The 27,624-nt window shown below is 40.1% G+C and overlaps 2 protein-coding genes across 3 annotated transcripts; one reads left to right on the top strand and one right to left on the bottom strand.

The window, feature by feature from the left end:
- Positions 1 to 19,377, top strand: rfx3 (regulatory factor X, 3 (influences HLA class II expression)). Its single transcript, XM_085167144.1, has 17 exons — positions 1 to 154; positions 5,674 to 5,786; positions 5,906 to 5,994; positions 7,193 to 7,451; positions 9,567 to 9,641; positions 9,953 to 10,134; positions 10,272 to 10,391; positions 10,513 to 10,637; positions 10,740 to 10,855; positions 12,106 to 12,221; positions 12,368 to 12,522; positions 12,636 to 12,733; positions 13,188 to 13,337; positions 13,460 to 13,668; positions 13,774 to 13,927; positions 14,091 to 14,133; positions 14,267 to 19,377. The coding sequence occupies exons 2-17, from the start codon at positions 5,679 to 5,681 to the stop codon at positions 14,545 to 14,547; spliced, it is 2,280 nt and encodes a 759-aa protein (XP_085023270.1). The 5' UTR covers positions 1 to 154; positions 5,674 to 5,678; the 3' UTR covers positions 14,548 to 19,377.
- Positions 18,490 to 26,415, bottom strand: smad4a (SMAD family member 4a). Of its 2 annotated transcripts, none has more exons than XM_085167146.1 (11): positions 26,049 to 26,415; positions 24,414 to 24,769; positions 24,146 to 24,320; positions 23,883 to 23,912; positions 23,600 to 23,803; positions 23,260 to 23,367; positions 22,755 to 22,805; positions 22,459 to 22,642; positions 22,190 to 22,358; positions 21,890 to 22,028; positions 18,490 to 21,160 (listed from the first exon to the last, which is right to left on the bottom strand). In XM_085167146.1, exons 2-11 carry the CDS (start codon positions 24,651 to 24,653, stop codon positions 20,949 to 20,951), a joined length of 1,512 nt encoding a protein of 503 aa, XP_085023272.1. In that variant the 5' UTR covers positions 24,654 to 24,769; positions 26,049 to 26,415; the 3' UTR covers positions 18,490 to 20,948. The 2 variants fall into 2 exon arrangements, with proteins under 2 accessions (XP_085023272.1, XP_085023271.1); XM_085167145.1 differs by having other exon boundaries at positions 24,414 to 24,705.
- Between the last annotated feature and the right edge of the window lie 1,209 nt (positions 26,416 to 27,624).

Raw genomic sequence — 27,624 nt, 5'->3', positions numbered from 1 at the left:
TTGCGCGCTGCAGTTTTATAGCAACTGTTGCCCAGTGAGGCAGCGCCATAGTCACCGTAGTCCTGGCGACTGTAACCCACCAACAACAACCTCTCTCTCCATCATTACCACCTCCTCCACCATCCTCATCTTCATCAACTAGTCCACAGCTCAGGTTTGCTTAAACTCTTTACTATTTTTAGCCAACACACAGTTCTCTTCTGGCGTCACGTTGTAGTTTGTTTGGTTCTTTTGAAGAAAATATTATCGCTCGGGTTTATGTTTGTCTGCTGATGAATGAAGGCTCGATGAATCGCTGGGGTAGTTTGCTAGCGAGGGTGTTTCTTTGTAACGTGTTAGCCTGCTTGCTAACGTTGCCTGTAATGCCCACTGCTGTGAGAGGTCCTGTTCGCTACCGGGAGCTAGCTACGGCCTCTTACTGCGTTGTGTGAGGCTAAAACTGGCCGAAACGCTTCCAGCTGGACTGGAAATTGTGTTTTCTGCGTAACTTATTTGTTTAAACTTGTCACGCTGAATGGTAGCGTAGGTCTTGGCTAGTCAGTGATGCTAACTGGTCAGCTGGAGCAGGAGCAGGTGTCTGTTGCTAACGCCAGCGATGCCTTCTGACAATGCCTGTTGGTATCTCTCTCTTTTTTTTTTTCTTTTTTTTTTGGGAGAGGGTAACGTTATGGGGATATTGAAAGTTTGTGTTTCGGGTGGTTCAGCTGTTTGCTCATACAGGATCAGTGCGTCGATTAGCAATGGAAAGTGCTGTGAGCTAGCCTTCCACACACACTTACTGCTATTGACAATAGCTAAGCCATTACTTTCCCTTTTGTCTTAGGGAGCAAGATAGCTTCGCTAGCTCTCCATCTGCCCTCTTTGTGGCATCAGATGGCAATGATAAGCTGACTGATAACGCAAGGCTAAGTTTTGCAGTGGGCAGCTTTGAGAAAAACAACACTTAACGGATTATCCTTTAAACAGCGTGATGTTTTCTTGACTCGTTTTGTTAATCTGTATTATTGATTCAGCAAATGGACCGGTAACAGTTAATACACCCCATCTTCACAATAAGAATAATGCAGAATTACTGATTCCCTGTTAAAGACAGAAATTCATTTTTGTATTTTTATTATTCATCTTTTTGTACCCTGAGTACCAAAGAATGGAAGGAGGGTTAAGTGTGTTGTTTTTATTATGGCACTCAACAGAAAGGAGGTTGTTTGGGGGTTGTTTGTTTGTGGGCATTCCAGGCTGCTTTTGAGTTGAGTAAAACTATTCTGTTTTTGTATTTCATTCACGTTTTGAACATTCCTTAATCTGACAGTTTCTTATAAAAAAAAAAGTAGGTTTCTTAATGTTGCATCACAATTACTCTCGAGTCCACCTGTTCACCTGCAACCTCTGATTTCCCTTAGGCAAGAGAACAGGTGTGTGTGTGTGTGTGTGTGCGTGCGTGCGCGCGCGCATGTGCTGAGAAGGGAAAGATGGGCACATCTGCAGCATTGTGGGGACTCTTTACCATCTTCATTTATTTGTATGCATCCATCATAGAGAGGGCATCCAGAAACAACAACTGTTGGTCATCTTTGGCTTTTTCACTGCGATTGCTTATGTATTTTGTACGAGAAGCGCTTGTCTCTCACATGCAGCTGGACCTCACTGCACCAGAGTAATTCATACCACCTGTAAAATAAAAGCTAAAGCTCAAAATAATGTTCATGTATTAATCTGTTTGCATATACAACCCAAAATAGGTCATCCCTCCCACCAAATGCACACACACATAAACAGGATGTTGGAGACTGCTAGTTATAAGATCATGTTACCACTTACCTGTAGTCCACTAGGGCAGAAATAGTACCATGCCACCTGCTGCCTGGATCCTGTTGCATTTCCAATCACTTAAAGAGGGGCTGATTAATTCAATTATTCAGTCAGCCATTTTCATCACTCGGCAGCACGTTTGTTTTGTTATTTGCCACAGCTTTTCAATAGAAATGTAAAAAGGGGGACACGTAAAAGATTATAAAGGATGCATTTAGATTTTAGATGACCATAGTTATCAGCACTTAATTTTCCAGCTATGCATTTTTGGGCATATCAGTGTTTTAATGTTTAATGCTTGCCTTTTATTTATGCAGGTTTTTCACATCAAAATCAGAATCGACAGTCCTTACAAGCAACTCCTCCTTTACGATCTTAGAACACAGCTCCTAAACAAACGTGGTACTTTGCATACCCCCTACCCCCTCCCTTTTCAGCTCCCAATTACATCTCACAGGTGCTGTATGAGCGGTGATCGTGGTGCTGTGTTTGTGTGTGAGAGAGAAAGAGCGATAGAAAGCGAGACTTTGAGTGTGGTGTACTTTTCAAGCTTGTTCACCTGTTCTTATGTCTTGGCTTAGTGCATAAGAACTCCAACTTTGTCATACATAATCATTAGAGAGGCAAATTATAGTTCTTTGTATTTTCTGGTAGCTGTGACTGTGAACCTTTCCTGCTTTACTATTTGTTGCCTGTGGCATTAGCGGGAGAAACTGAGGAGGGGAAAAAAAACTCTGAGCAAAATGTTGCACTCCTTGGTGGCTTTTGTTCCTCTGAGTCTTTGTAGGGCTTGCACTTGCTCAGTGGAGCACAGCATTTAAGTGGGCCACAAGGGAGTGTGTGTGTGTGTGTGTGTGTGTCTTTATGGAGGGGTCTGAGGTGAGGCAGCAAGAGTGTGCTGCAGTGCAGGGTCTATTTTCCTACGATTAGGTGGGATCAGTTGTACTTGAGATTTTCACCTGCAATGTGGAATATAACCCTACGTCCTCTCTCAAAGTAGTTCCTTTCTCAGCATTCATATGCAGATGGTTGACAGATTAAAGGAAAAACCTAAACCCTTGACCCTTGTTATGCTGTGGGGGACATTCTGCTGATGCGGTTTGGGTCCACTTGCCCCCTTAGATGGAAAGGTCACTACAAATCAATACAAAGTTATTCCAAGTGGTCACCTTTATCTTATGATGAAACATTTCTATTTTGAAGGGAGTGGTGTTTTCCAATATCAGACTCCCCTTTGCACAAGGGCAAACAAGTTTACCAAATAGATCAGCGGGTATGAAAACAATGTGAATTATTAACTGCGGCTTGCCATAACCAGATCATTTGAACATCTATCGTAGATTTCTGATGGACAGTGTTAGACAGTCTGTGCCACCATGACCAAAACAGCAAATGAGGGAAGAATGCCAGTCCTAGAGATACAGAGTCTTGCAAGAATAAAATCAAGACACAATGAAGCTGTGTGAGGAAATGGTGGCTAAACACCTGTGATAGACACCATCATGGTTTTTCCTATGAACTAAAAGCTGAAGCTTGTGAGGTGTGGCACTTTAATAGGGTTGGTAGCTTGGATTCACCGGCTTTTAAACCAAGTTACTGGTTTGTTGTAGCATGCATGTAAAGGTTTAATCCTGTTGTAAGAATGTCAGCGTATTGTCCTAACTTTCAGTGTCTTAAGAAGATTTTCCTTTTGCCCTGCTATTTCTTTCATTTTCATTGCACCTACTACTGTTGACTCTACCCGGTTGTTTTCATTTGAGGTTAGTCACCTCAACAAGAATCAAATGATAATTTTTGTCTAAAGAGAGGAGCCAGTGTCAGGTGAAGGGACAGATCGAGCTGTCCCTGCAGAGATTTGAAGCTGTTGGGAGACCCAGCTTAATTAACCAAGAGAGGCTTGTTCATGGAAACTGTGGTGGGAAGGAGGCGGCCTTTCCCTAGAAAGGAAAGGAATGGAGGCAAGCGTAGTCATACTATTATTAACTCACAAACACAGGTTCACCATCAGGTTTGTTCTCCCTATTGTCCTTAATTTCACAAAGTCTGTCTTAGTAGGTATATAAATGCAGTCTTAAATTTAAGATGTACAATATAGGTCTTTGGTTAGTACTAAACCCATCTGGTAAAGACCTATAATGAGGTATTTTGTTCTTGGCAGTTTTTTTGTTTTGTTTTGTTTTGTTTTGGGGGTTTTTGTTAATACTATTTCATGCAAGTCTTAAGTAATATAAACCTGTGAAAGTAGTGCCTGTTAGAGAAATGAGAAGCAGCATCTGTTTGGAGTTTGTTAAATATTAACTTGGTTTATGGCTGTGAACATGGAGACAGGATCATGCGTCACTGAAGCATGAGGCTCTCGGCACACTGAGTACCAGAGGGCAGAAACAGGTGTTTCCGTAGGATTGGTCTAGAGCTGTTTTATTAGCATTGATTTCAGTAAAACATACAAGGCTCTGTGATGGTACCTAAGGTTTCCTACATTTTATGTCCTGGCCTAACCAAATCATGTGGATTGGCTGGTGCATCAAAACTATTTGCCTATTAGAACTGGTGTTCATTGATCTTTGATAGCACACTAGCATTAGCTGTGTGCTACACTGATAATTACAAGTAATATAAACCCCCTATTTAGCTGTGAATAGAGTATTACATTTTTTGTTTTTTCGGGGTGGGCAGAGGCATGATGAACACTAAGGTACATTACCTTTTCTTTTAACAACAACCTATACATGTTTGGTAACTGAAAAGTCAGACGTTAAATTTGAGGAGCAAGCAAAATGGGTATTCCATTCCTGATGTAGGCTTTTTTAGCTACTCAAACAGTTTGGGGCCTTATTTGTCATATTTTGCTTTCGTAATGGTCCAGATGATAGAGTACCAGGTCCAGACTACAGACAGGCCAGTTTAGCAGATTTGAACTCATAACCATGCTATTATGATGCACAATGTGGTTAGGCAGGAAATAAACCCTTTTCTGTAAAAAGATTCCCCCAAATCGCAACAAATTTTCCCCTCAAAGTTATATATATCACTCAGCATTAATGTGTATTCCATAGATGTGCATTACACTGCCATATTGGTATGCTTGGCTTTTGAACTGTTTGCATTTAAAAAGCTGAATGGTCTGTTTCTTTTTTCTTTTCTTCTTTTTTCACTCCACAGGTGTTTGCTGTTTCCAAAAATCATTTTCCCTGGTCAAACTTCAGGACAGTCTTTTCACTTTACCTCAATCCGTCCTCCCATACAGAAAACACTATGATTATACAGGGTCTCTTGTTTGTTTGTTTTGTTCTTTTATATTTTGTTTTTCTCTTTTTTTAAACACATCAACAAACTGTGTTCAAGGACATTAATTTCACAAGTTTTCATGAGTCCATGATTTCATTTCCTCAACTGAGCTGTGCCTGTCCTCAATGCAGTACTCCACAAGGCCTTGAAGGTCTTGTCTGTTCAGCCTTATATCACAGATGATGAAACTCCCCCCAGTTTCTTTGTACTTTTACATTGATGAGCTTTAACCTGTACCTATTTGTCCATAAAAGTCTTTCACGCTCAAGGATTCCTCTATGCTGCTGGTGAAGTGACACAATTCACCAGGTTTTATCTTTACATAACTTACCAAGTCTCTTGTTGCTCTGGTCGCAACTTTTTCTAAATGTGTTGCTGGTGCCAAATTCAAAATTTGCACACATTTTTGAGCACATTTTCTTATGTTCAGCACTATATTCGATTAAATACATTATAATTAACACGATATTGTCCTGTGTTAATTTTAAACTTCTGATAAACTGGTCTGTAAAAAGCTGCTTTACCGGTTAGACTATCAGGTCTACAATGATTTTGTGTTTTCCTTTTCTTATTTAGGCGCCATGCAGACCCCTGAAGCAGGCGCTGACTCCACCTCCACTGTCCCTCTTCAGACCACTGTGCCTGTCCAGCCTACTGGCTCCACCCAGCAGGTCCCCGTCCAGCAGCAGGTACGTCCAGCCTGCCTGGTGCCAGTGCACATGAAATGGATGTTTGTATTACTTAGTTCAATATAGAAGTGTAGTAAACAAGTTGATTAATTAATAACCTTTGCAATTTATCTTTCCAGGCCCAGACTGTTCAACAGGTTCAGCATGTTTACCCAGCACAGGTGCAGTATGTTGAGGAAAACAGTGGCGTCTTCACCAATGGCACCATGTGAGTCACTTAGCCAGACTGCTCATACACCACTCCACAGATATTAACGTAAAATCTCTGAAGCCTGTTCTTTCTGCTCCCCGGTCTCTTCACACTATCATTCATGTCACAAGCACATGATGTTGGTGGGAGTGCATGGTTGTTTTTGTGTTAGATTTCTTTTCTTTGTGGTGTGGAGACCTGTGTTTGATGGTGCTTAGTCACCTGAAAATGACCTGAAGTAGTCTTTTCTTTTAAATGGTGAGGCTTTCCAAGAGTCTCTTGAGTCTAGGGAATAGAGTTAGATGCACACTCAATAACAAGCCCAAGCTGATATGTGACGCAAACAAAATGCAGAAGTATGGCTATGCCGTGTTATATCAGCTGCGATAATACAGGATATAAAAGTGTCTTATCATGACATCGTCGCTGTAGCAACTACATGCTTTAATGTTCCCCAGCATGTACAGCAGTGACACAAGCACAGTCATGTCATTGCGTGAGGCCCATCTCAGCGTCCGATGTCGATTTACCTCAAACACAATACTTTGCAAAATATGCACAAAAAAAAAACAAACTTTTCCACTCTAAGTTTAAACAACAAACATGATTCACCGTTTGACGGAAAAATATACTGTCGAGCACAACCGGGCTGTTCCAGAGGATGTTAGCAGCTGGTCATGTGCAACCCAAAAGTAAACAAATGACTCAAGAAAGCATCAGTATCTGCACTCTTTAGTTGCACTACATGGAACAGGAAGAACAAGGTGTGGATGGACATTATTGATTCGGTTTCATGGTAGAAAAGCATGACTTTAAGCGGCTGGTTAAAAAGCTTGACCCAAGATAGATCATCCCAAATAGAAAATATTTTTCAGTTGTATAATGTGACAATCGGTGTTGAGCCTTTTTTTCCTATTTTACTTCTAATGTCCAGGGAAAATGCTGCTTAGGCTACTTTTGTGCTTACTTGACTTATGCTATGTCACTGTATATCATGCTGGTGGTTGATGTTTCAATAGAGTCACATTTCAAATTAGGTAGTGTGTAGTGCTAACCAGTGCACCACTGTCACATTTAATTATCTTAAAAGCACAAAATCCACAATAACACCTATTTTAAATTGTCTGTAAAATAAATTTACCATGTATAAACGTTTGTAATTTTTCTATCCTTACTTTGGGCACACTGGCTGATTGTTGTCATCTCTTCTAAACAGAAGAACCTACTCCTACTCAGAGCCACAGCTATACAGCCAGAACAGTGGAGGGAACTACTTTGACACACAGGGCAGCTCGGCACAGGTGTCCACTGTGGTGACGTCACATGGCATGACCAACAATGGAGGAGGGGGCACTGGAGGAATGAGCATGGGTCTGGCGGGGGGTCAGGTAATCAGCAGCAGTTCTGGGGCTTACCTCATGGACAGTGCTGGACCCCACCCTGCAACCCAGACCGCACGAGCTTCACCAGCTACTGTAAGTTGCATAGCATCGACTGTGTGGGTCCTCAGTCTACCTTTACCTCTTTGCGTTTGTGTGTTTGTTTCTTGATCTGAGTAGTGTTATGTAGTTTGTTGTGATTTGGTAACTTATAAATTTTGCCTGGTAAGATGCAGGCCAGTAATAGTTTGCTTGGAATCTTCCTATTAGCATAAATGCTGTTTGTGTCACGCTTCATCTATCTATGCACTAGTTTGATCCGAAATGTGGATTGGCCATTTCTTAATTAGAGTTCCAAATTTAAACTTTGAAGTTATGTCATGTGTGCAAAATTTTCATGTGTGCACATATTGTACCATATCATACATAGACAATTTTAGCGTGCTACTCTTCCTTCAGTGTGTGGCGTGTGCTTTATCTCTGGTCATTATGTGGTGCTGATGTATGAAATGCACTGTGTAGGCTCGGAGTTTCTGGAGTGATATAAATTCTACCGACACTATCATCTTTAATGTTATTTGAGCAATATAGGGGTTTGTTTTTATCCCTTATTTTATATGTCTACTATTTCCAATCTTTGAGGAAGAAGACAGGGAAGGGATAAAGAGCTAAGAGACAGGTGCAGTAAGGAGGGGAAATTAGGGCATGCTTATGGAAAATCGTAGCCTTTTTATTTTGCTATAATGATCTGAATTCACTGTAAGAAAATATTTTGCATTTTAGAAAATATCTACTCATAAAACAACATGTGCAATCAGGTTTCACAGGACTCTATGCAAGTCTATGAAGACCTATGTGCACCCTTATTGCTTTGCATAGGAATTAAGAGGCTAAGTAGCAGCCAGGTGCCGCTAATTATACGTTATTAATTGATCATCAGCAAGTGTGAGCACCTCTATAAAAGCAGAAGTTTGCTGGTTTGGAGCATTCAGGTGTGGGTTAACACAATGTCACAATCTTTCCAGCAATTTACCCCAAGACTGTGCAATAATCAGAGAAATTGCAAAAAATAATGAGAAGAAAATGACAGGCCTCAGTTAGCATTTTAAATGTTAAAGTTCATTACCACACAATTAGAAAAAGATTGAAGAAGTATGGTTTATTGGGAAGGGTCGCCAGGAGAAAGCCTCTTCTCTTTAAAAAGAAGAACATGGTGGCTAGTTTTCAGTTTGCAAAGTTGTATCCAAACAAACTAGAAGACTTCTTCATCACTATCTTTTGGATGGACGATACCAGAGTGGAGATGTCCATAGGGCACAGCACCACATCTGGCAAAAGCCAAACACAGCATATCACCACAATCACCTCATACCAGCTGTTAGGCACAGTGGTGGAGGGCTGAGGATTTGGGCTTGTTTTGCAGTTTGTAGTGATCACCATGAACTCCTCTGTAGACCAAAATACTCTAGAATCAAGTGTCAGGCCATCTGTCCAACAGCTAAAGCTTGTCCAAACTGAGTCATGCAACACAATGATGAGCCCAAGCCCAGCACCAGATCTATAACAGAATAGCTGAAAAAGAAAAGAATCAAGGTGTTACAGTGGCCTAGTCAAAGTCCAGCCCTCAGTCTAAATGAGATCTGGAGAGCTGTGCATAACTAAATATCTGCAAACCAGAAAGAACTAAACCAACGCTGTACAGAAGAGTGTGCCAAAATTCTTCCATAACATTGAGAGACACTGATAGTCATACTGAAAAGCTGTTGCTGCTAAAAATGTTTCTACAAGGTGTTGAATCACTGGGTCTACTTACTTTTTTGCTGGACTTTTATGTACACTTCATCTAAATTATTAGCTTTCAAACAGTCTTTTAAGAGTCTTATTTCCAACTACTGCATATCTCACTTTACTTTATGTCTCGTGTTCATGCCCCCCCCCCCCCCCCCCCCCCCCCCCCCCCCCTCCCCCCCGTAAAATAAGAGCCAGTCTGGTATTACAGAATCATTGTCATCTCGAAAGCTTTTCCTGACTGACAGGTTATCCTGCTCTGCTTGGGTTTAGCGGTGCTTGCTTTGGAGTCTTTTCTAGATTGGCTTTTTTTATTTTCGCTTGTGGCCTATTCATGTGTGTACATCAACTCTTTATTTTTCTTGCTTTTGTTTTCATTTTCCCCCCTTACATTTTGTTGTCCTGTGCTTCGTGGTTTATCAGATTGAAATGGCGATTGAGACTCTCCAAAAATCGGAGGGTTTATCCAGTCAGAGAAGCTCGCTGCTCAACAGCCATGTAAGTTGCTTTTATGAACGCTCGCCCACGTCTAACCTTAACTTTTGCTAAACTCACTCTCTTGCTGCCTCTCTCCAGTCTCTGTACATTTAAGTTCAGTGTGGTGCCTGCTATTTTTGTTGCTGGTTTTAATTATTATCGCTTTAAATTTTCTGGCTGCTATAGAAGCTTTTGCAGAGCAGTGATGGAGCAGTATTATATTTACTAACTGTTGGCCTAAGGTTTTTGTAAGGAGCAACATGGGAGTCTGTTAAGTTAAAAAAGAAGATTAAAAAAATGTCATCAAAAACAATTCTTTCTTGCTGTTGTAGCTCCAGTGGCTGTTGGACAACTACGAGACAGCAGAGGGAGTAAGTCTGCCACGATCCACTCTCTACAATCATTATCTGCGCCATTGCCAGGAGCAGAAATTGGACCCTGTAAATGCAGCTTCTTTTGGCAAACTCATCCGCTCCATCTTCATGGGTCTCCGTACAAGACGCCTCGGGACAAGGTTAGCGCCTTTTATCTTCTTCTTAAGTAAAGAAAAGCTGTTACATTAGGGATTTGACATTTTAATCTATTAGAAATATGCCTGCCTCCTCACTGTGAGTCTATCAGTGTGTTTTAACTTTGGGGTTTGTGTTGCAGAGGGAACTCCAAATATCATTACTATGGTATACGTGTGAAACCAGATTCCCCACTCAACAGACTCCAAGAAGACATGCAGTACATGGCACTCAGACAGCAGCCTGTTCAGCAGAAACAGAGGTAGAGCACACACAGCCTGGACTGCAATATTAGCAAGTTGTAGTTTTAGTAGGTAGGAAGCAATGTGATTTTGGCATCGGGGGTTTTTTGTTATTGTTTTTTGTTTTTTTGTTTTTTTAAGGTTCAAGCCAGTGCAGAAGTTTGATGGTGGCTCTGGGGAGAATTACTCAGGTGGAGGGCAGCACCATCCTGGTGCTGCAGAGCAGACAGTTATAGCACAGAGCCAGCACCACCAGCAGTTCCTAGGTCAGCGGCTTTTCTTTTTATCCAAAAGTCTGTTAAAAAATGAACTGACATATACTGGCTATTATGTCTTTTAGATGATTCTGTTGTGTTCACTTCCAACAGATGCGTCGCGGGCACTCCCCGACTTTGTAGAGCTGGACCTTGGACAGAGCAATACAGAGAACATCAGCCTAGATGATGTGAAAGCTCTCCAGTCCCTTTACAGAGAGCACTGTGAGGTTAGACAAAGTGCTTTTTATATTCAATGCAGCGTCTCACACACACGGTACACTGGGCACTTAAGTTGATGTCACAAAGGAAACGGGTCAGGATCCTCTTTCATGCTAAAAGATGTCTGAGTAATCCCTTTCAATTTTATCACCTTCATTGATGCGTCATCGTGTGTGTGTGTGTGTGTGCGCGCGCGTGTGTGTGTGTGTGCGCGCGTGTGTGTGCGCGCGTGTGTGTGTGCGCGTGTGTGTGTGTGTGTGTGTGTGTGTGTGTGTGTGCGTGCGCGCGCATGTGTGACTATTAACCCGGGCTTAACTTAATTTCTGCAGGGCCCACATGTTTTCCACTTATTTTCTAATAAGACTGTTTTTCTCTGTCAGAGTAAGGTCAGTTTTGTTCTCTTTATCAATCATAACACCATCTTTTTTCTTAATCAAGAACTACAGTAAATGGGTTCTTACTTACATGGTGCTTTTCTACTCACTTTGAGCAGCCAAAGCACTTTCTCACTACAAGTCTCATTCACTCAACCTCAGACACATTCATACAGTGCTTTTTTTTTCTTTCTTTCTTTCAATCTGTGTGTAAGCGCTTTTTAAAATGTTTTTTTTTTTAATCTGACATTCACACTTACACTCTGATGGATGTATCGTGCCCAAGGATACTTCGACACACGGACTAGAGTAGCCAGGGATCGATCCACCGACCTTCAAATGTGTATACCTGCTCTACCACCTGAGCCACGGCCGCCCCACAAAAAGCTGCTAATACTAAAAATACAGTAAAGTACATTTTTGCTTAATTTAAAGAGGTCTGTGAATTTAAAGTTTTGTTGGGTTTTTTTGGATTGAGAGTGGGGCAACTTTTGAAAAGATCAGGTATGACAGAGATCTTTAAATGCCTGCAGCTGACATTTTGAAACAGAACGTTCTCCTCAACTCTGATAATGACCCAGAAACTAGGGATCAAATCATCCACAAGTGTTGACCACAGCTCTAAATTTTCATTTTATCCAAATTAAAAAAGTTAAACAAAAAAAATGTCCTTACAAACCCTTGCAGATAGTTTGGTATTTTAATGTCCGTGTTAGAGGTTTCCGCTTGTTAATACAAAAGGAATGGAATTTCATTTTAGCGCTAAGTGCAATGGAAAAAACTGACAATATAACAGAATTGACTGGCAAAAGTTTTTAGAAGTCATTATTTTCAAAAGAACAAAGAAAGCAGTATCAGTCATGACTGTTCTCTTTTCATTTCAGGCTATCCTGGATGTGGTTGTCAACCTCCAGTTCAGTCTGATTGAGAAGCTGTGGCAGACATTCTGGCGTTATTCTCCCCCTGACACTGTAGAGGGTGCTACTGTCACAGAAAACAGGTGAGGTCAAGTAAATGATATACATGCAGTATGTTGTGTCTGAAGGAGAAATATTAAAATATTTAATGTCAGAAATTTAAAAAAAAAAAAAAAACGGGTTAATCTGGGTTTTTTTGTTTTGTTGTGTTTTGTTTTTCATTTTGCAGCAGCATAAGTGAGATTGAAGCGCGGCTCCCCAAATCACAGCTATTGGTGCTGTGCAGAAACGAAACTGTACTCAAGTGGATGAGCACCTGTGACCATTTAATGTACCAGGCCCTTGTGGAGATCCTTATTCCTGATGTCCTGAGACCCATTCCCAGTGAGCCACAGTCACACATGTCTCATGCTTTATTTGTTTGTTGTGTTAATGTTTATGACAGCTCAATCATTAAAGCAGTGTTGTCAGATTTGCCTTTCTGTATCATTTGTCAGGTGCCTTGACTCAAGCCATTCGCAATTTTGCCAAAAGCCTGGAAGGTTGGCTCACCAATGCCATGAATGCCATTCCACAGAGAATGATCCAGACCAAGGTATGTTATTGCAGATGTTTGTATTTGGCTGCATGGCTCTCAGATCACATACTTAGAAAGCATGAGTGTGTTCCTCACCCTTAAGTATGCATACATCGAAATCTAGAGACTGAGATCAACAGCAAGGAGATGGTTTGTAAAGTGGCTTGCAGATGTATAGCAATTGTGTGCAGGCTAAATAAGGTGAAGTAGTTCTACCAAAGTAAGATTTGCAGTAGGATGCATTAAAGCTTATCAGGTACATAAATAAAACTTAATTGAATTATGGTGGCTGACACTGAGCTCAAATGATTTTGTTGGATTGCGGCTGAGCATAACTTCAAGGCCTGGCTGTAATAACACTACGGTTTAATAATAGATAACATGAATACCTAGAGCAGACTAATGTGTTTACGATACGTATGCATGTGTACTTAAAAAAAGATAACATCTGGGCTCTTGTTTCTTTTAACAGATTGCCGCTGTTAGTGCCTTTGCGCAAACATTGCGCAGATATACATCTCTGAACCACCTGGCTCAGGCGGCACGTGCTGTGTTGCAAAACACATCACAGATCAACCAGATGCTCAGCGATCTCAATCGTGTTGACTTTGCCAATGTACAGGTAAGAACTAAAGATCTTAACTACTGTGTCAAAGAATAGACACTTGTTCAATTGTCCAATGTTTTTTTGTCGATTGTTTTCTGAAAATGTCCAAATAAAACCCCCGTGTGACTGTTGCATAGGAGCAGGCATCGTGGGTGTGCCAGTGTGAGGAAGGAATGGTTCAGCACTTGGAGCAGGACTTCAAGGCCACATTACAGCAGCAAAGCTCTCTGGAGCAATGGGCAGCGTGGCTAGACAACGTGGTCACTCAGGTCCTCAAGCCCTACGAGCACCGGCCCAGCTTCCCCAGGGCAGCTCGACAGTTCCTGCTAAAATGGTCCTTCTACAGGTCTGTGGTAGAGGGTGGGAAATAAGTGTATTCTGAGACACACATGAGAGTGTGCAGCATTGTTTTGAAAAGACAAAAACACTTTGGTGTTTTATATTTCTGCAGCTCGATGGTGATCAGGGACCTGACCCTACGCAGTGCTGCCAGCTTTGGTTCTTTCCACCTGATTCGACTGCTGTATGATGAATACATGTTTTACCTGGTGGAACATCGTGTGGCTCAAGCTACTGGAGAGACACCTATTGGTGTCATGGGGGAGGTAAAGATGTTGCATATCTTGTTTTCACTTTACTCTCTCTGACTTTTTAAAATTATGTTTCATAGTTAGTGCCATCCTTATACACTATATTAAATAACAAACTGTGAAATAATAGAAAACAACTAAACAGAAAATTCTTTATGATAATTGTTTGTCTTTGCAGTTTGACAGTCTCAACACCTTATCCCTTACTAACATTGACAAAGGTATGTAAAAGGATAATATTTGCTACAAATATTGTGAGATTTTTTATGTCATTGAATTGTGATGATTTCTGCATCTTCAGTCGTCTCTAAAGCTTCGTTTTAATGCATGTGTTTGCTGTTTTCTCCTGTCTAGATGAAACAAGTGGGATGGACAGTGACTTAGAAGAGGACACGGAGGAGTCCGGGGAGCCTCTTGCCAAGCGGGAGAAGTCGGAGCACGAGGTAATCCAGGTGATCCAGGTCGGGGCACTAGAAGATGGGTCCCACCCTGTGGTGGGTGTTGTCCAGCCTGGTGTACTTCACTCTTTGCCGCAGCCCCCACAGGACCACACTGAGCACATCCTTACCCCCTCTGTTGGTACTCCGACCATCCGCCACTGCAGCACCACGGGCAACACCTATGCCTCTGTTTGAGGGTCTGGGGGCACAGCCGACCTTGTCTGGCCTCTTTTTGCCCTGTTACTCTTCACATATCTTTCTCTTTGTAAGTCTTGGTGTTTGTGTCCTTTTTCACACATTGTCTCTGTTTGCACCAGTGTGGATGTGCTCTCCTCTTCCAGCCGGGTCAGTGGAGGAGCAATGAAGTCCTGATACACTGGCCACGCTGTTCTGTCCTTGTCTTACTGCTTAGATTCTGGATGTGCTGTCATCCGTTAAGTCTGTGCTCGGCAGCTGATGGAAGGGACCTGAAGGAAAAGGACTAATTCGACCCGTTAAATGTTTCCCGTTTCTGCCTCTGTCTGTGTATGCAGATGGGTTTTATCCCGAAGACAAATTACTACTGATAACTACTGATGTCTCAGAGCTCAAATCCATGTCACTAGTCCCAGTGGAGCAAAGGCATTGATTGACTCAAGACCTTACCTATTGTACATAATAGTTTTGCTATAATTTCAATTAATATTACATAAAAAAGAAATCATGGTGCTATCATTGTGTTTTGGGTTTTTGTTTCGTTTTTCCTTAATTTTCTAGTTAATCCTCCTAATTTTAGTATGATTTCATGTTGTCACACATTCCAACTGCTGATACACTTTTGGTTGAACAAAAATGTTTCTGTATGTAGCTAACAAAACCGACAAAGATACAACCTTTATATATGATTTTTAATTAAGGATCATGGGGCAGTTTTTTCCGTTCCCTTTGAGAATGATTTAGTAGCCACCCACCGATAGACACTTATAGCTTTTAGCCACATAAAAACAAGAAAAAAAACCCTAAAGAGATGTCACTGCTGCTACTCTTGTATATAGGAAATTAAGAAGAAAGGCTGTTAAAAAGGAAAAAAAAAGTCTCTAATGCTAGCTTTTCTGTGCACTCTGTGCATAACGCTTGCCTTCGTTAATTTTAGATGCTCTGTAATTCTGTTTATGTGACAAGCTGTAATCTTGAAAACAACTCACCCGACACGTTTCCCTGTTTTTGCAATTTCTGTCTTAATGAAATTCCTTAAGTTTGCAGTGGACCAAAAACTAACGCGAGGAAACTGAAGAGTGAGCCAACTGGGGCCACACAGAAGTTGTTTCCTGTCCAACAGTGCCATGTTGCAGAGCAGAAGGAATGTCAGGGATTTAATGTACCTCGGCTTTATCATAGTGCCTTATCTTTAAATGCAGCTGCCCGTGTAGTCCTGACTGTGTGCTGTAGAGAGCCTACAGCCCTTCTGCATTGTCCAAGCCACAGATTTGGCTTTTCTGGTGACTCGTGGCTGGATTTGGGCTGGCTCATCAGTGTTGAGACCAAGGGATGCAGGCGCAGACACGCCCGTTGTTTCCTCCAGCTCAGCTCTACTTAGCCCGCTACTTATCTGAATCGTGGTCTGTAGCCTCTCCCCTGCCCTCACTCTGCCCTCTCAAGGCCTATTCTTGCATTATTAGCCTTCGTTTTTGTGTGAAGTGTGTGAACGTGCGTGTTTGTGAACATGGATGCTTATGTGTGCGCTGCGTTTTTATGTACGCATGTGTGTGTTTATGCCTGTGCGTCTGTGTGCTTGTGTGTATTTGTTGGAACACATCCATCAGTCACCCTACCTCAAACCAGTGGTGCCAGCCCTTTGACGCGTGCAGCACAGTCACCTAACCTTATTGCACACACACCACTGTACTGCACAAATCTCAACGCGATAGAGAAAGTCTGCATTGCTTTTCTCTCACCTCTGACACACGTTCCTTTCAATTTTTAGCCCGTGACATGCTTCATTCTTTGTTCCCTGTTTAAAGATCATCTTTGTACAGTGGACCAAAAGTAGATATTTTCTGATATTCAAAGAGATATAGAGAGATATATATGTATAGTATATATAATGATGATACACTACATATATTTGTTGTTGGGGTTTTTTTTGTTTTGTTTTTTTAACGTGGTTGATCTGATTGTTTCTATGTGAATGTTTCTCATGGTAGCTCATCTGTAATTAGTTCATAGACTGTGAAATGGGAAAGGCATGGTGACTAACTTCTGATTCCTTAGACTACATCTATACTTGAACTGTTATAGCCTTCTATGTTGTGGAGAATATTGAGATTAATCCTCTAAATAGGAACATTTTGTTACTAAAATATATCTGTTCTTATTTTTTCATGCTTGTTGAAATGCTCTGTACAATTTCTCTGCAAAAATGTTTATTTATTGATATTTATTGTGATTTTTGTTTTATTTTGTTTTTGTTAAATTGCTTATGCATATGTTATAATGGGTACTAATGATAACTCTTGATTATTCTGCTGAAAAAAGAGCAGACCTGTACAGAAAGGCTGGATTTTCTTTTCTTTTCTATTTTTTTTGTCATTTATGTTGATTTAAGGGTAAAAAAAAATGCTGTTATCACAGCCCTTCAGCGGCCATCTTTAGATGCTAGCAGTACACTGGTACTTTTCGTTTTTAGCCTTGCTTGTGTGCCTGTGTAGAAAACATGCTTAACATTAGGGAAGTGTGGGAAAGTGCAAATGTCTTTTCAGCTATTGGGTCAGTGGACTCTACTTGATGTTCAGCCTTTTGGGGATGAGGATATCTGAAAAGTAAATTCTGACATTTCCAAACCCAGCTTCCTCACCAATTAAACCTATGCTACATCTGTAACACTAGCCCTGCTTGCCCTGCCAACGTGTAACACTAGCCGCACTTGTCCTGCTGGCTTAAGGAAAAAAAAAAGTCACTGATCGTATTGTAGAACTAGGCTCACATAAATCCAAGATTTTAACTGTATTGAATAGGAACAACTTGAAAAGTCTCCAAAAAGAGCCAAGCAAACGGAGTGTCGGACGAGACACTGCCGCCCTGACTCTCGATATTAAACTGAGTGCAACTTAAGAGAACAGAGAAAGTAATGAAAAATGTCCAATAAATGGAGAATTTATTAATCTCTTTTATATTGTGGAAATCCTTATATAAATATGTGTTCACGTAATTGAAAAAATGAAATGCACCATTCCCACAGGCTCCTTTAATGGGGTTGTGTCTATAAAATGTTCAAATTTGTTGTAAATTTGGGTGTACTGTTAGGAATAAAGGTTTTGCAGAATACTTTTCTTCTTTGCTTGGCAATGGCATTTTTACCTTTCTCCAGCTGGATTATGTTATCATCACTCAGAGATGAAAAGTTATTTTGTGCATTCGAAGTGAAAATGGCTTAAAATAGATTTACTGGTTTTCCTTTAGGATCAAAAGTGCTTTCTGGTCTTGCACACCCTGCCATGTGCTGCTAGAAGCTTCTTATTTTTGTATCTCTCTCACTAAGTTTAGCTCTTTAGCCAGTTTACTTTTGCCAGATTGAGAAAGCCAAATCAGCATCTGGCACAATCTCAAAGCCTGCCTCTTTCCCAAAAGCTGGACCAATGTTAATGCAGCCAACACTATTATACTTTATTTCTGAGTGTCTTTGAGATTGATGAAGATTGTTTTTGTAACCACTGTTTGCAAATTTCCAACTAAGACCCTGGTGAAAGCTGAGAATTGCCTCTTCAGCTGAACAATATGGCAGCTTCACTGACCCATAGCGGACTCCAGTGCCTTTAATTTCACCCCGGCCAGAGCAGTGGGCCTTGGTGACTATTGGGTCTCTGGTGGGCTACAGATAGAGGCTACAGAGCAGACATTTCCTTGCACAGGTGCTGCCACTAAGAATGCTGAGGAAGCATAAAGACGTCCTCAGACTGGACTCCTGATTATTTACTGGATTTGACACACAGACGCTCATGTTGCTCATGGTAGATTGCCTGCATTTTATTGTACAGAACTGGTTAATGAACCATGATAAAAACTGTAAGTAAAATGCTCTCTCATTAATTTTTTTTTTCTCATGATCGTGATTTGTTTTGAATATTTTCTGAATGCTGTGACCCGTTTTGAGATTTGTAATTTTCCTTTTTTTTTTTTTTTTCTAAGTGCCATTTGACAGTCTAGTGAGTCGTGGCCATCTGTAGCACCCTCTAATGCAAGCACAAGCATTTGGGAGTGGCGTTTAGGGAAGGTTTCTATTTGGCTTCACCCTAGACAAAAGTGTGTATATATCAAAAACAGAAAAGGTATATTTATTTGTGTCTTAACTATTTCATTTGTTCTTTTGGTGAACATTTTATCTGATATGTTGGCTCAAAGTGCTTCTGTGATTACTTTTTCCCCCTTCTTTTTTTGGATAATGTATAGTATCTGATATAATATATACACACAAACTTCATGTGACTTTCCTTTTGTGTGCTGTTAAGTTTTCTTCATATAATGTATATTTTTCAAAATTGGCAAAGCAAACCAACGTGTGTAGGATGATTTGTATCGTGTATTTTGCATAAAAGCAAAAAAAAAAAAAAAACAGGATGATTCGGGGGGTTTTATATTTACGACATTATCATTTAGTGTGTCGTATTGATGATCATAGAAACTATTAAAGACACATGTAGTTTGTTTTTCTGAATATTTCAGATCTCAGCTCAGGCTAGCTTTAGTGTTGTTTTTCTTAAAATTTGTGACTTGTCTTTGCAGTAATAAACGTTTTCTTGTTCAAAGCCGGCTTCCTTTTTAACAAGCTTGATCCACTCACCGAGCGATGCCCATTAAATTTTATTCAACCATATGCATACATATAAACATCAATAGCATTCGAACTCTGTATGTATTCAGATTGTATGGCAGAATTGTAAAGAAAAGCATGAAGTTGCATTTCTTGAAAATTGTACATTTTTTTTTTTTTTTTATCGTTTTTTAGAATGGGTGGTTCATCACTGTAAAAGTAGCAAAAAGAGTATAAAATACTGCAACAGCTGTAGGTAAACAGAGCTCCAGATAACAAAAATATTGTTTGATCAATAATGCTGAACAAAACTAGAATGGTTCTGATAATTTAAACCGAGCTTGTACAAGCGACATAATACTGAAATGACTACAGTCCAATAACCTTTTCGCTTTTTTTGGCATCAATATGGCTTACACTTCCTCTCACAGTTCACCCCTCAGTTACTCATCTCATACGTTAAAATAAAAATGGGTAATTGTGAGCCATCTTAAAGAAATACTCCACCTAAAGTGTCTCTAAAGTATTGAAGTCAGCCAAATACACCAGTCAAACCTGCTGTGGGTGAGTGTTTGAAAGTAAAAACAGATTCTGGGCAGATAGCACATAAACCGCAAGTAGTTTGAAATGAAAACCCTTCAGCTATGCTAACAGATTATATGATTACGACAAGTAACCACAAATGAGACTATGAAGAAGACAAATTAATTACAAATTAATAAAGTGCTAAAAGACACTAAGCTAGTAAAAGAAATACAGTAACATATCAACACAGGCGTGAGATTTTTATTTTTACTATTTCCTAATTTCAATGAAAATTTGGCTTGGAAAATTTTCAGTCCAAGCCATTACTTTCTCAGGGTTAGAACAGCCTTGACTGGTTGTTTAAAAAAGGAAAGTTTTATGGCGTTGAAAGAGAAACCGAGTTCATCTAAAATGGGCTTTTCAAAATGCTGTTATTACAAAAAAAAAAAAAAGGAGAATATAAATCATAGCACATCAAACAAGGACTGCTAGCACTGGAAAAATAAGCAAGATTACAGTTTACGAGAGCATGGGTAATGTATAACATAATTTTACATTAATGTCCAGATCTGTGAGGGGGAAATAACTCCATGTACATGAAGCCGTATAAGAGAGCCATAAGAGGAGGACTGGACCGGCCGTATACTCCAGCTGAAATCACATTTAGGATGAGTTGGGATCAAACACCTAAATTGTTTGAGAGCCGAATATTTCACTAAATAATTTACGCAAGAAAATGGATGAATTGGCTTCGCACAGCATCAACACTAATGCTGCACTAATATTCTCAGTGAAAATATTTTCTTTAATTCTTATCATTGTACCTTGAGTGTTTTTGTAACCTCAGCCTTGAGGTTAGAGAGGCACAGGCCGTGTTCGTTTGATGTTAAGCAGCCTCGCTTAGTAAACAATCAGCCTCCTTTTTCATGGCCGTCCTCTTCCACTGCGCTGCGAGTCCTCCCAGTGTGACTCACATGTTCCTCCAGCTGTTTGGAAGTCACTGAAACTGCAAACCTCGAGTCTCTCAGAATTCTGGAAACTGCTTGCAGTGCTGGATTTTAAAGAAGTGTGTTTTGGAGTATACTGCTGGCCTTCATGTCCTCCTTCCTACTCCTAGAAACTATTAACCATCCCTGTGTTTGCAGTCCTCCTTTGGCACTCCAGGCTTATAGTTGGAGTTTTTCTCTTAAGAGTAGAGTCTGATTTTTTTTGTTCTGTTTTTAACTGTTATTTTTCATTTATTTAGTTTTTTAGTTTTTTCCTAATACAGTTCATATGTTTTAACTCAGTCAAGAGGTTGAGGGTCAGCTATGGGCATGGTGTGCAGAACTTCATCCAGTAGTTGCAGGGCTCGGTGTAAATGGATCTCAATCCAACAGGGTGTCTCTTTAATGCTTTGCCGTGGGTAGTCCGGCCCCCAGCCCTTCACGAAGCTCATCCGGAGGATGCACAGCCTGCGCAGGTCATCGACCCCAATGCCTGCAGCAGCTGACAGACCTGCAGCGGAAATTACAAGTGGCAATTTTTAGATTGATGTGGCACTACAGGCCAAACCAAAGCAGAGAAACGTGAGGCAACGGAATCCGTCTGTCTGCGTGGAACATACTACAGGTACAGTTACCACACAGAGACTACTACTAATATACTCATTCGTCCCACTCACATCAGGTTGCATATTGTACTGCATTTCCACTAAATTTAATTTAGCCTTCTAGCCTTACTGACTACTCAAAGCACTGCAGACTAAAGGTCATCCATTCATACAGTGCTTTACTCTACACCCTTCAAGCACTTTTTCTACCTTTCATCCATGCACAATTGAGCTAAATATGCATGTAGCCAGATCAAGCCCACACAGGCACAGGAAGAACATGCAAGACACACACAGAAAAGACTCAGTCTACCCACTGTACCACCGGTCAGCTATAAAGAAGTCATTATCATTGACAGTTAAAGAAAATTAAGTTGTTTTTAAAAAGTCTCACAAAACAGTCTGACAAAACCAACAAGTAAAGGAAGGAAAACATTGTTTGCTTTAATGCATAAAAAAGACGAACTGTGCATAACAGGTTATGAATAAATACATTTTATCTCAAAAGTGCTTTGGTCAGAGTTTCTTGTCTGATATTTAACATTTTCCAAACATAAATAGAGCTTGTCATAAAAACACAAGTAATCATAACAATATACTTGTTCAAGGCTAAGAGTGGCAGTAGGAAGACTCACTGATCGCAGGGGCGATGCCTCCCACGGAGCCTGGACCTGGAATATTCCCAGCGACTGCAGCTGCTTGCGCTGCAGCTGCTGCCTGAGCTGTCGCTGCCTGCTGCTGCATCTGCCTGTGGCACTGACGCAAGTCAAACACCTGGCAGGGGACAAGGCAAATGCTAAAAATCTGTCAACAAATATTGAGAGACTCCGTGTATATATGGTCAAAATTCTCTACTAGTACAACGAAAAAGGGACACTTCACATAATCTACTGAGATTATCATTAGTCCAAATCTCATAATTATGCTATTCGCACCTTAATGTAAGCACTGGGGTAGATCTTATGAACTGCGTCGCCAGGTGCACGTCCAGCCTCTCGGTCCAGATAATAGCTCTGCACAAACACTGCGTGATCACTCAGACAGCGCACCCAGACATCTCCTTCACCTTTGCACTCCAGCTGCACGCCTTTGCCGATGTGGAGCCTAACGACATGAAGGACAGGAAGTAAATAGTAACCATATTTGACATGAATTTCTTCACTAAACAATATTATGATATATTTTAAAGTGTGTGACATAGTACCTGGCTCTCTCTATGTTCTCCGTCCTGTGGACATTGCTCAGTTGACCCAAGCAGAAGCGATCCCCTCCTGATGGATCAACATAGCCATCCACAGTCACTATTGGACATGTGGATGGAACTTTAAACGTCTCCCCAACTTGGACATCCATCTCAAAGTATGCAATCGAACACCAGTATTCTGGAGCTGAAACAACCAGCAAGCAACCAGAGGTCAATCAAGTTCACTCATAGCACAATTAGGGATAAAAAAAATTTTTTAAAAGCAAACTGTCTTTGATCTTCTTCTTAGTACTTACCAGGGTGGTTGGATATGGGTGGCTGGAATGCAATTTCATTGGTAACAGGCCCTGTAAATCATGTTGAAAATAATTACACGTGTATTTAAACAGAGACATTTTATTTAGAAATGAGTATTGAACACATAGCAGCTAAAAATGACCAAAAGAGGCTGACTCAGAAACATAATGCACTGACCAGACGTCAATGGTGAAGACTATTTTACTAATTTTCAAATCAACTTGTAAATTTGATAAGCTTAACTCCACTCACACATTAGAAGTATTATCTCTAATATCTTCAATAACTCATAAATAAACCATCACCTATTTGGCTTCACGTCTCTGTAGAATACTAATGTGTTCTGCTACAGCAGCCATTCTTTAACTAAACTACTTAACAGGGTTAATTAGCCTTATAGCACATTTGTCTCCACTGGCTTGAACGCAGAAAATTACAAATGAATTTATCAGATTTGACTTGTCCAAGCTGTGCAGAACTTGTGCATGTTTTATATTCACTCACAGTAATGCCCTGTGTGAGGCATGGGCGGATGATGCTGTAGGTGCCCATTCTGGTGCTGAGGCCCCGCTGGGGTGAAGCTGGGGTTTCTGCTCCAGTTCGGGGTAGGATCTGTAAGCATACATTTAAAACAGCTCCATTAATAAATAGCTTAAAACAAAAGACTAAATAAAAGTAACTTTGACTAAATAAGTAATCAAATTGATTCATTTCCTTAAAAAATGCTTATTTAAATCTAACAAACCCCAAGTGTAAAACAGCAACATTTAGATTCACAGTGTTTTTTAAAGTAGCTGCATTATTTTAATTTTGCAGAAGATGCTGACACTGTTTCGTGACTTACTTGAGGGTCCGGCACTAATGGTCGAGAAAGCAGAAGTAGAAGCTGAACTGCTGCCCTCTGATGGGGGAAGTAGAGCAGGGCTGTTGAATGTTTCCTGTGGGCCCGGCCTCGATGGTGGATGCTGGATCGTCGGCAGGTGATTTTCAGAGCTGGAGTGAGATGGCTGGTTATCGTAGTCATACTCATCTTTTACTAAGAGTGGACCTAGCAAAACAGGATGTGGTTAGAACTGAAGAACATTCACAGAAATCTATGTTGAGCAAACAGAAAATGCTCACCCTACCTGAACTTGAGAGGGTCAGTCCTGATAAGTCTGCAAACACATTTAACAGCGAGACATTTTAATCAGCATCACTCTAAGTGTGGCTTAATAATCAAGAGTAAAAGTTAGGCAAGAAACTTGGATATTTTAACTAAATATTATGTATAAATATGAGATATGATATCAAAGAAAATGATCACATTGAATAAACCGTAACATTCTTATATAAACCCTTTATTAGTACTCTATATATATTAATAACTCAAAAATTAAAATCTACTCACCAATTCCAGGAGAGACAACCCTCTCATAGTGGTATGGGTTGACACAAACATTGTCACACTTCAGGTCAAACGCATACTGGCAATATTTCACGTGTTTTAACTCGTTCTTGTGTAGATCAGGCCATCGCCATAATCTGGCATAGACAACGTGGGGAAACCCTTTCCGCCCCGCCACCTAGAGCAAAGAGGTGCATCAAAGTCCTTAAGTTTTCCAATTTACAGTCACAGGGTGTAACACAAACAAAGAAGTATGAATTTACTACTTCACCTGTAGGCGTCCATCCAGAGTCCGCTGTATGGTGACACACTTGCTAGGATGAGCTCCATTTGTAGTGATGGCTGTAATAAGGGAATCCAGCTCATCTTTCTTCTCCTTGAGCTTCTTGACGAGGCTCTCAATAGCTCGCTTAGCGAAGCTTTCGCTCTCTCCTCCCTGACGGTGGCACATGAGGCTGTGCACAATGCTCAAGCAGGCATCGTTACTCGTGGGGGTGCTTGTGATTGACATCTTGCTCCTTAGGTTTCAACCTTGGGGAGGCTTTCCAGCTGTATCCTCTTTACTTTTACCAGAAGAAATGAGAAGGTAAAATTACTGTCGAGCCACTGTTGCCCAAATTTAGCAACCTAAAGCAGGAGGAGAACTGTCTTCAGTGAGAGTTGAGATAATAATCAGGATTTCACACCACAATTCATAAATTAAAAATCAATCTGTGAATCACCTCAGGTGGGGAAGAAAACTAACTGACATAACACTCAATGTACTGGCCACAGAAAGAAGAGTTTTTCTGGCAACTTTTCCAAAGAAGACTGCTCAAGGTTGTTTCTGTATCTTTGATTCAATACTTTATGCACATATGAACAGGTGTTGATAACAATGTTGTCATTCTGACATTTGAGTTGTAAGGCACATAATTAATTTGTAACCATTGCTTTAAAGTTCCCATTCATCCATTAGCAACACTGCATTGACAAATACAGTATGTTGTACGGGGAACAAAATAACTTCAGTTTCTGAAAAAATAAATTGATACTCAGTTAAAGTTTTACTTATTACTACAGTCTCACAAAAAAAATGTAACTAGCCTTTGTCCTAATAAAGTCATTTCATCTTAAATCAGTGTAAACATTCTGATTGACCAATTTGTAAAATTTGAACTTAAATGTTTATATATGTTTTTCTTTGAACTCTGGGGCCATGCTCGAGATACAAGCATGAAATTTTCTTACCATAAAAGCCAATCAGAGTCTGCAATTTGGGACTAAGTTCACATTTCTAATTGTCTGTTTTCGGTATCTGTCACAAATTACAACCCCTACAACGCTAAAAGAGGCTGGTGATAATTTCAGGCTTATATCTTTAATAGTTTTTGAGATATTCGTGTTCAAACAAGGCCAAACAAGGCACATTTCAAAGTGGGAAAAAACGTGCTGAAAGTTGACAGATTTTTGAAAAATATGTCTTTAAAAGTATTACATATATGAAGCTAAAACTTCACACCCACAATTATACCTATACAAACTATGGATCATCACCTTTTAGGCAAATCGGAGATGAATGAGCAAAAAAAATGTTTTGTTTTGTTGTTGTTTTAAAAAAAAAACTGGTGATTTAAGATGAAATCACCATATAGCTAATGGAAGCGGGTAACTTTATATTTCCTCTATCCCTTATACCCCAGTATGATGCAGCCCAGCCTGGTCGGTACTACACTGCTCGTGATCATGAATAAATGTGTATTCATATTAATGCACGTTTAGCAAATGAACAATTCATGAACAGAATAAGGAGAGCCAGCAATTTCCAGTTCATCCTCTGTTAGCATTAGCTAACACTGGGTTACTCGTCAACTAATTCTATATATAAATCACAACACAAATCAAAGAGAAAATGTTGCGCACTTACAGTGATACCACCGAGCTGTAGCCTTGTTCCTGGATGCAGGAGATAATATATGGTTTACTTTATCTACGAAGTTCCAGCGTTAACTAGCTCGCCTTAGCGTTATTTCGGCTAGCTTGCTAGCGCACGCTAACCTTCATCAACTTCACGCCTAGCTCGCGAGGGTCTTCTGTGATGGTCCCAAACCTAAAAAAACGTTTCAGTGTAATACTCGCTAAACTCGCACTCGTTTATATGTTCGACTTCTTATACTTTGCTGATAATGTGAGGGGGAATATAAATGCTAACAACAACGCGTTTTACTAGCTAGTTAGCCACGAAAATAAACAAAAAAAATCTCCACCCACCACGCTCCATCTGCGCATGCCCACGCAGGAGACGACAGGCGTGCCGCTGCGATGCTGTTTGTTTATTTTACAGTAAAGACAGTGAAAATCGCCGCGCTGCTGTGAGCTTAAAGCTCATATCTGAGAGCGAAAAGTGACTAAATTGTTACAGCGAACATTTACATTTACATTTTTCAAGTATCAAAGTCTCAGTGAGTTCTGGGATATTCTACGTGTACACTGCACCAAATATTAAATAATTTTTTTAAAAAAGATGTGTTTCTCTGTACTTGATCATATTATTTATGTTATTCATACCATGACTTCCTGTCATAAGGCTTTCTTTTGTTACCCCTAGCAAACCAATGTTTTGAACAGCATGGCTTTGTGATCAAAGCCACAATTAACTGTTCCTGAGAGATGCATAGAATACATACAAGTATAGAAAAAAAAAATTAGTCTTGGGGTTTATTTGTATGCTACATATGCTGGCTTTATTATGTGAAATTGCTTTATGTTTAACATTAATATCTGTCATTGCTACATATATAAGTTTAAGTATTTAACATTTTTTCAGATGCAGAGTTAAACTGGAGACAATGAGTCAAGTCTCAATCTGGGACTGTGATTGATTTAGAATTTAGCCCTTTGGTTGGGCTAAATTAAATGGGTGGATCAAACTATAATCATTAAACAAAAGCTATGATTTCAAATAATTGATTAAAAACAACCGGGACACTTAAACACTAGTTTTTCCAGGAAGATCTTTTATGGTTCTGCATACAAATAAACATTTATTTCCTGTTGCATGCCACTAGTTTCTACCTGTAAATGCATGGCCAATCATGTCCCAGTCAGCTTTAACATGAATCTACTTCCCACTGTTAACAGAGTTTTAGTGACGTTTTTCTCAGTTGCTTTGATTCATATGAATAGTTTTACTCTCCCAAATTAGACATCATCAATTGTGTAAGTCGGCTGATCTAAATGACAAAAATCAATCAATATGCTAACAACTCAAATGTGTATTGTAAAACATTTTACAGTAGTAACAATATACTTTTCCTAAAACAGCTCATACATGCAGCATAACACAATGTATATATAAACTGCAAAAGACCATAACTCATCTCAAATCTGTGATTCATGTGTCAAAATCAAGATTTTTGCATGAGCGTATAAGTATGTGCAGCCAAAATAAAAATTTCCTTTGGCACAGTGCAAACCAGGGGGGTGGAAACGGTTAGCTATTT

Source organism: Neolamprologus multifasciatus, chromosome 7 (assembly GCF_963576455.1).
Source record: "Neolamprologus multifasciatus chromosome 7, fNeoMul1.2, whole genome shotgun sequence".
In the NCBI taxonomy this organism is placed as follows: Eukaryota; Metazoa; Chordata; class Actinopteri; order Cichliformes; family Cichlidae; genus Neolamprologus; species Neolamprologus multifasciatus.
The sequence above is the reverse complement of the archived record's forward strand: the minus strand, read 5'-3'. Positions and strand labels throughout refer to the sequence as shown.

What these genes read in the sequence shown, in the direction of transcription:
- rfx3 (XM_085167144.1), top strand. Translation starts at nt 5,679, where the DNA reads ATGCAGACCCCTGAAGCAGGCGCTGACTCCACCTCCACTGTCCCTCTT. An exon ending in AGGTCCCCGTCCAGCAGCAG is followed by an intron (nt 5,787 to 5,905) that starts GTACGTCCAGCC and finishes TTATCTTTCCAG; the next exon opens with GCCCAGACTGTTCAACAGGT. An exon ending in CTATTGGTGTCATGGGGGAG is followed by an intron (nt 13,928 to 14,090) that starts GTAAAGATGTTG and finishes TTGTCTTTGCAG; the next exon opens with TTTGACAGTCTCAACACCTT.
- smad4a (XM_085167146.1), bottom strand. Translation starts at nt 24,653, where the DNA reads ATGTCAATCACAAGCACCCCCACGAGTAACGATGCCTGCTTGAGCATT. An exon ending in CATTAGTGCCGGACCCTCAA is followed by an intron (nt 23,368 to 23,599) that starts GTAAGTCACGAA and finishes GTATGCTTACAG; the next exon opens with ATCCTACCCCGAACTGGAGC. An exon ending in AGGCATCGCCCCTGCGATCA is followed by an intron (nt 21,161 to 21,889) that starts GTGAGTCTTCCT and finishes TTTCCGCTGCAG; the next exon opens with GTCTGTCAGCTGCTGCAGGC.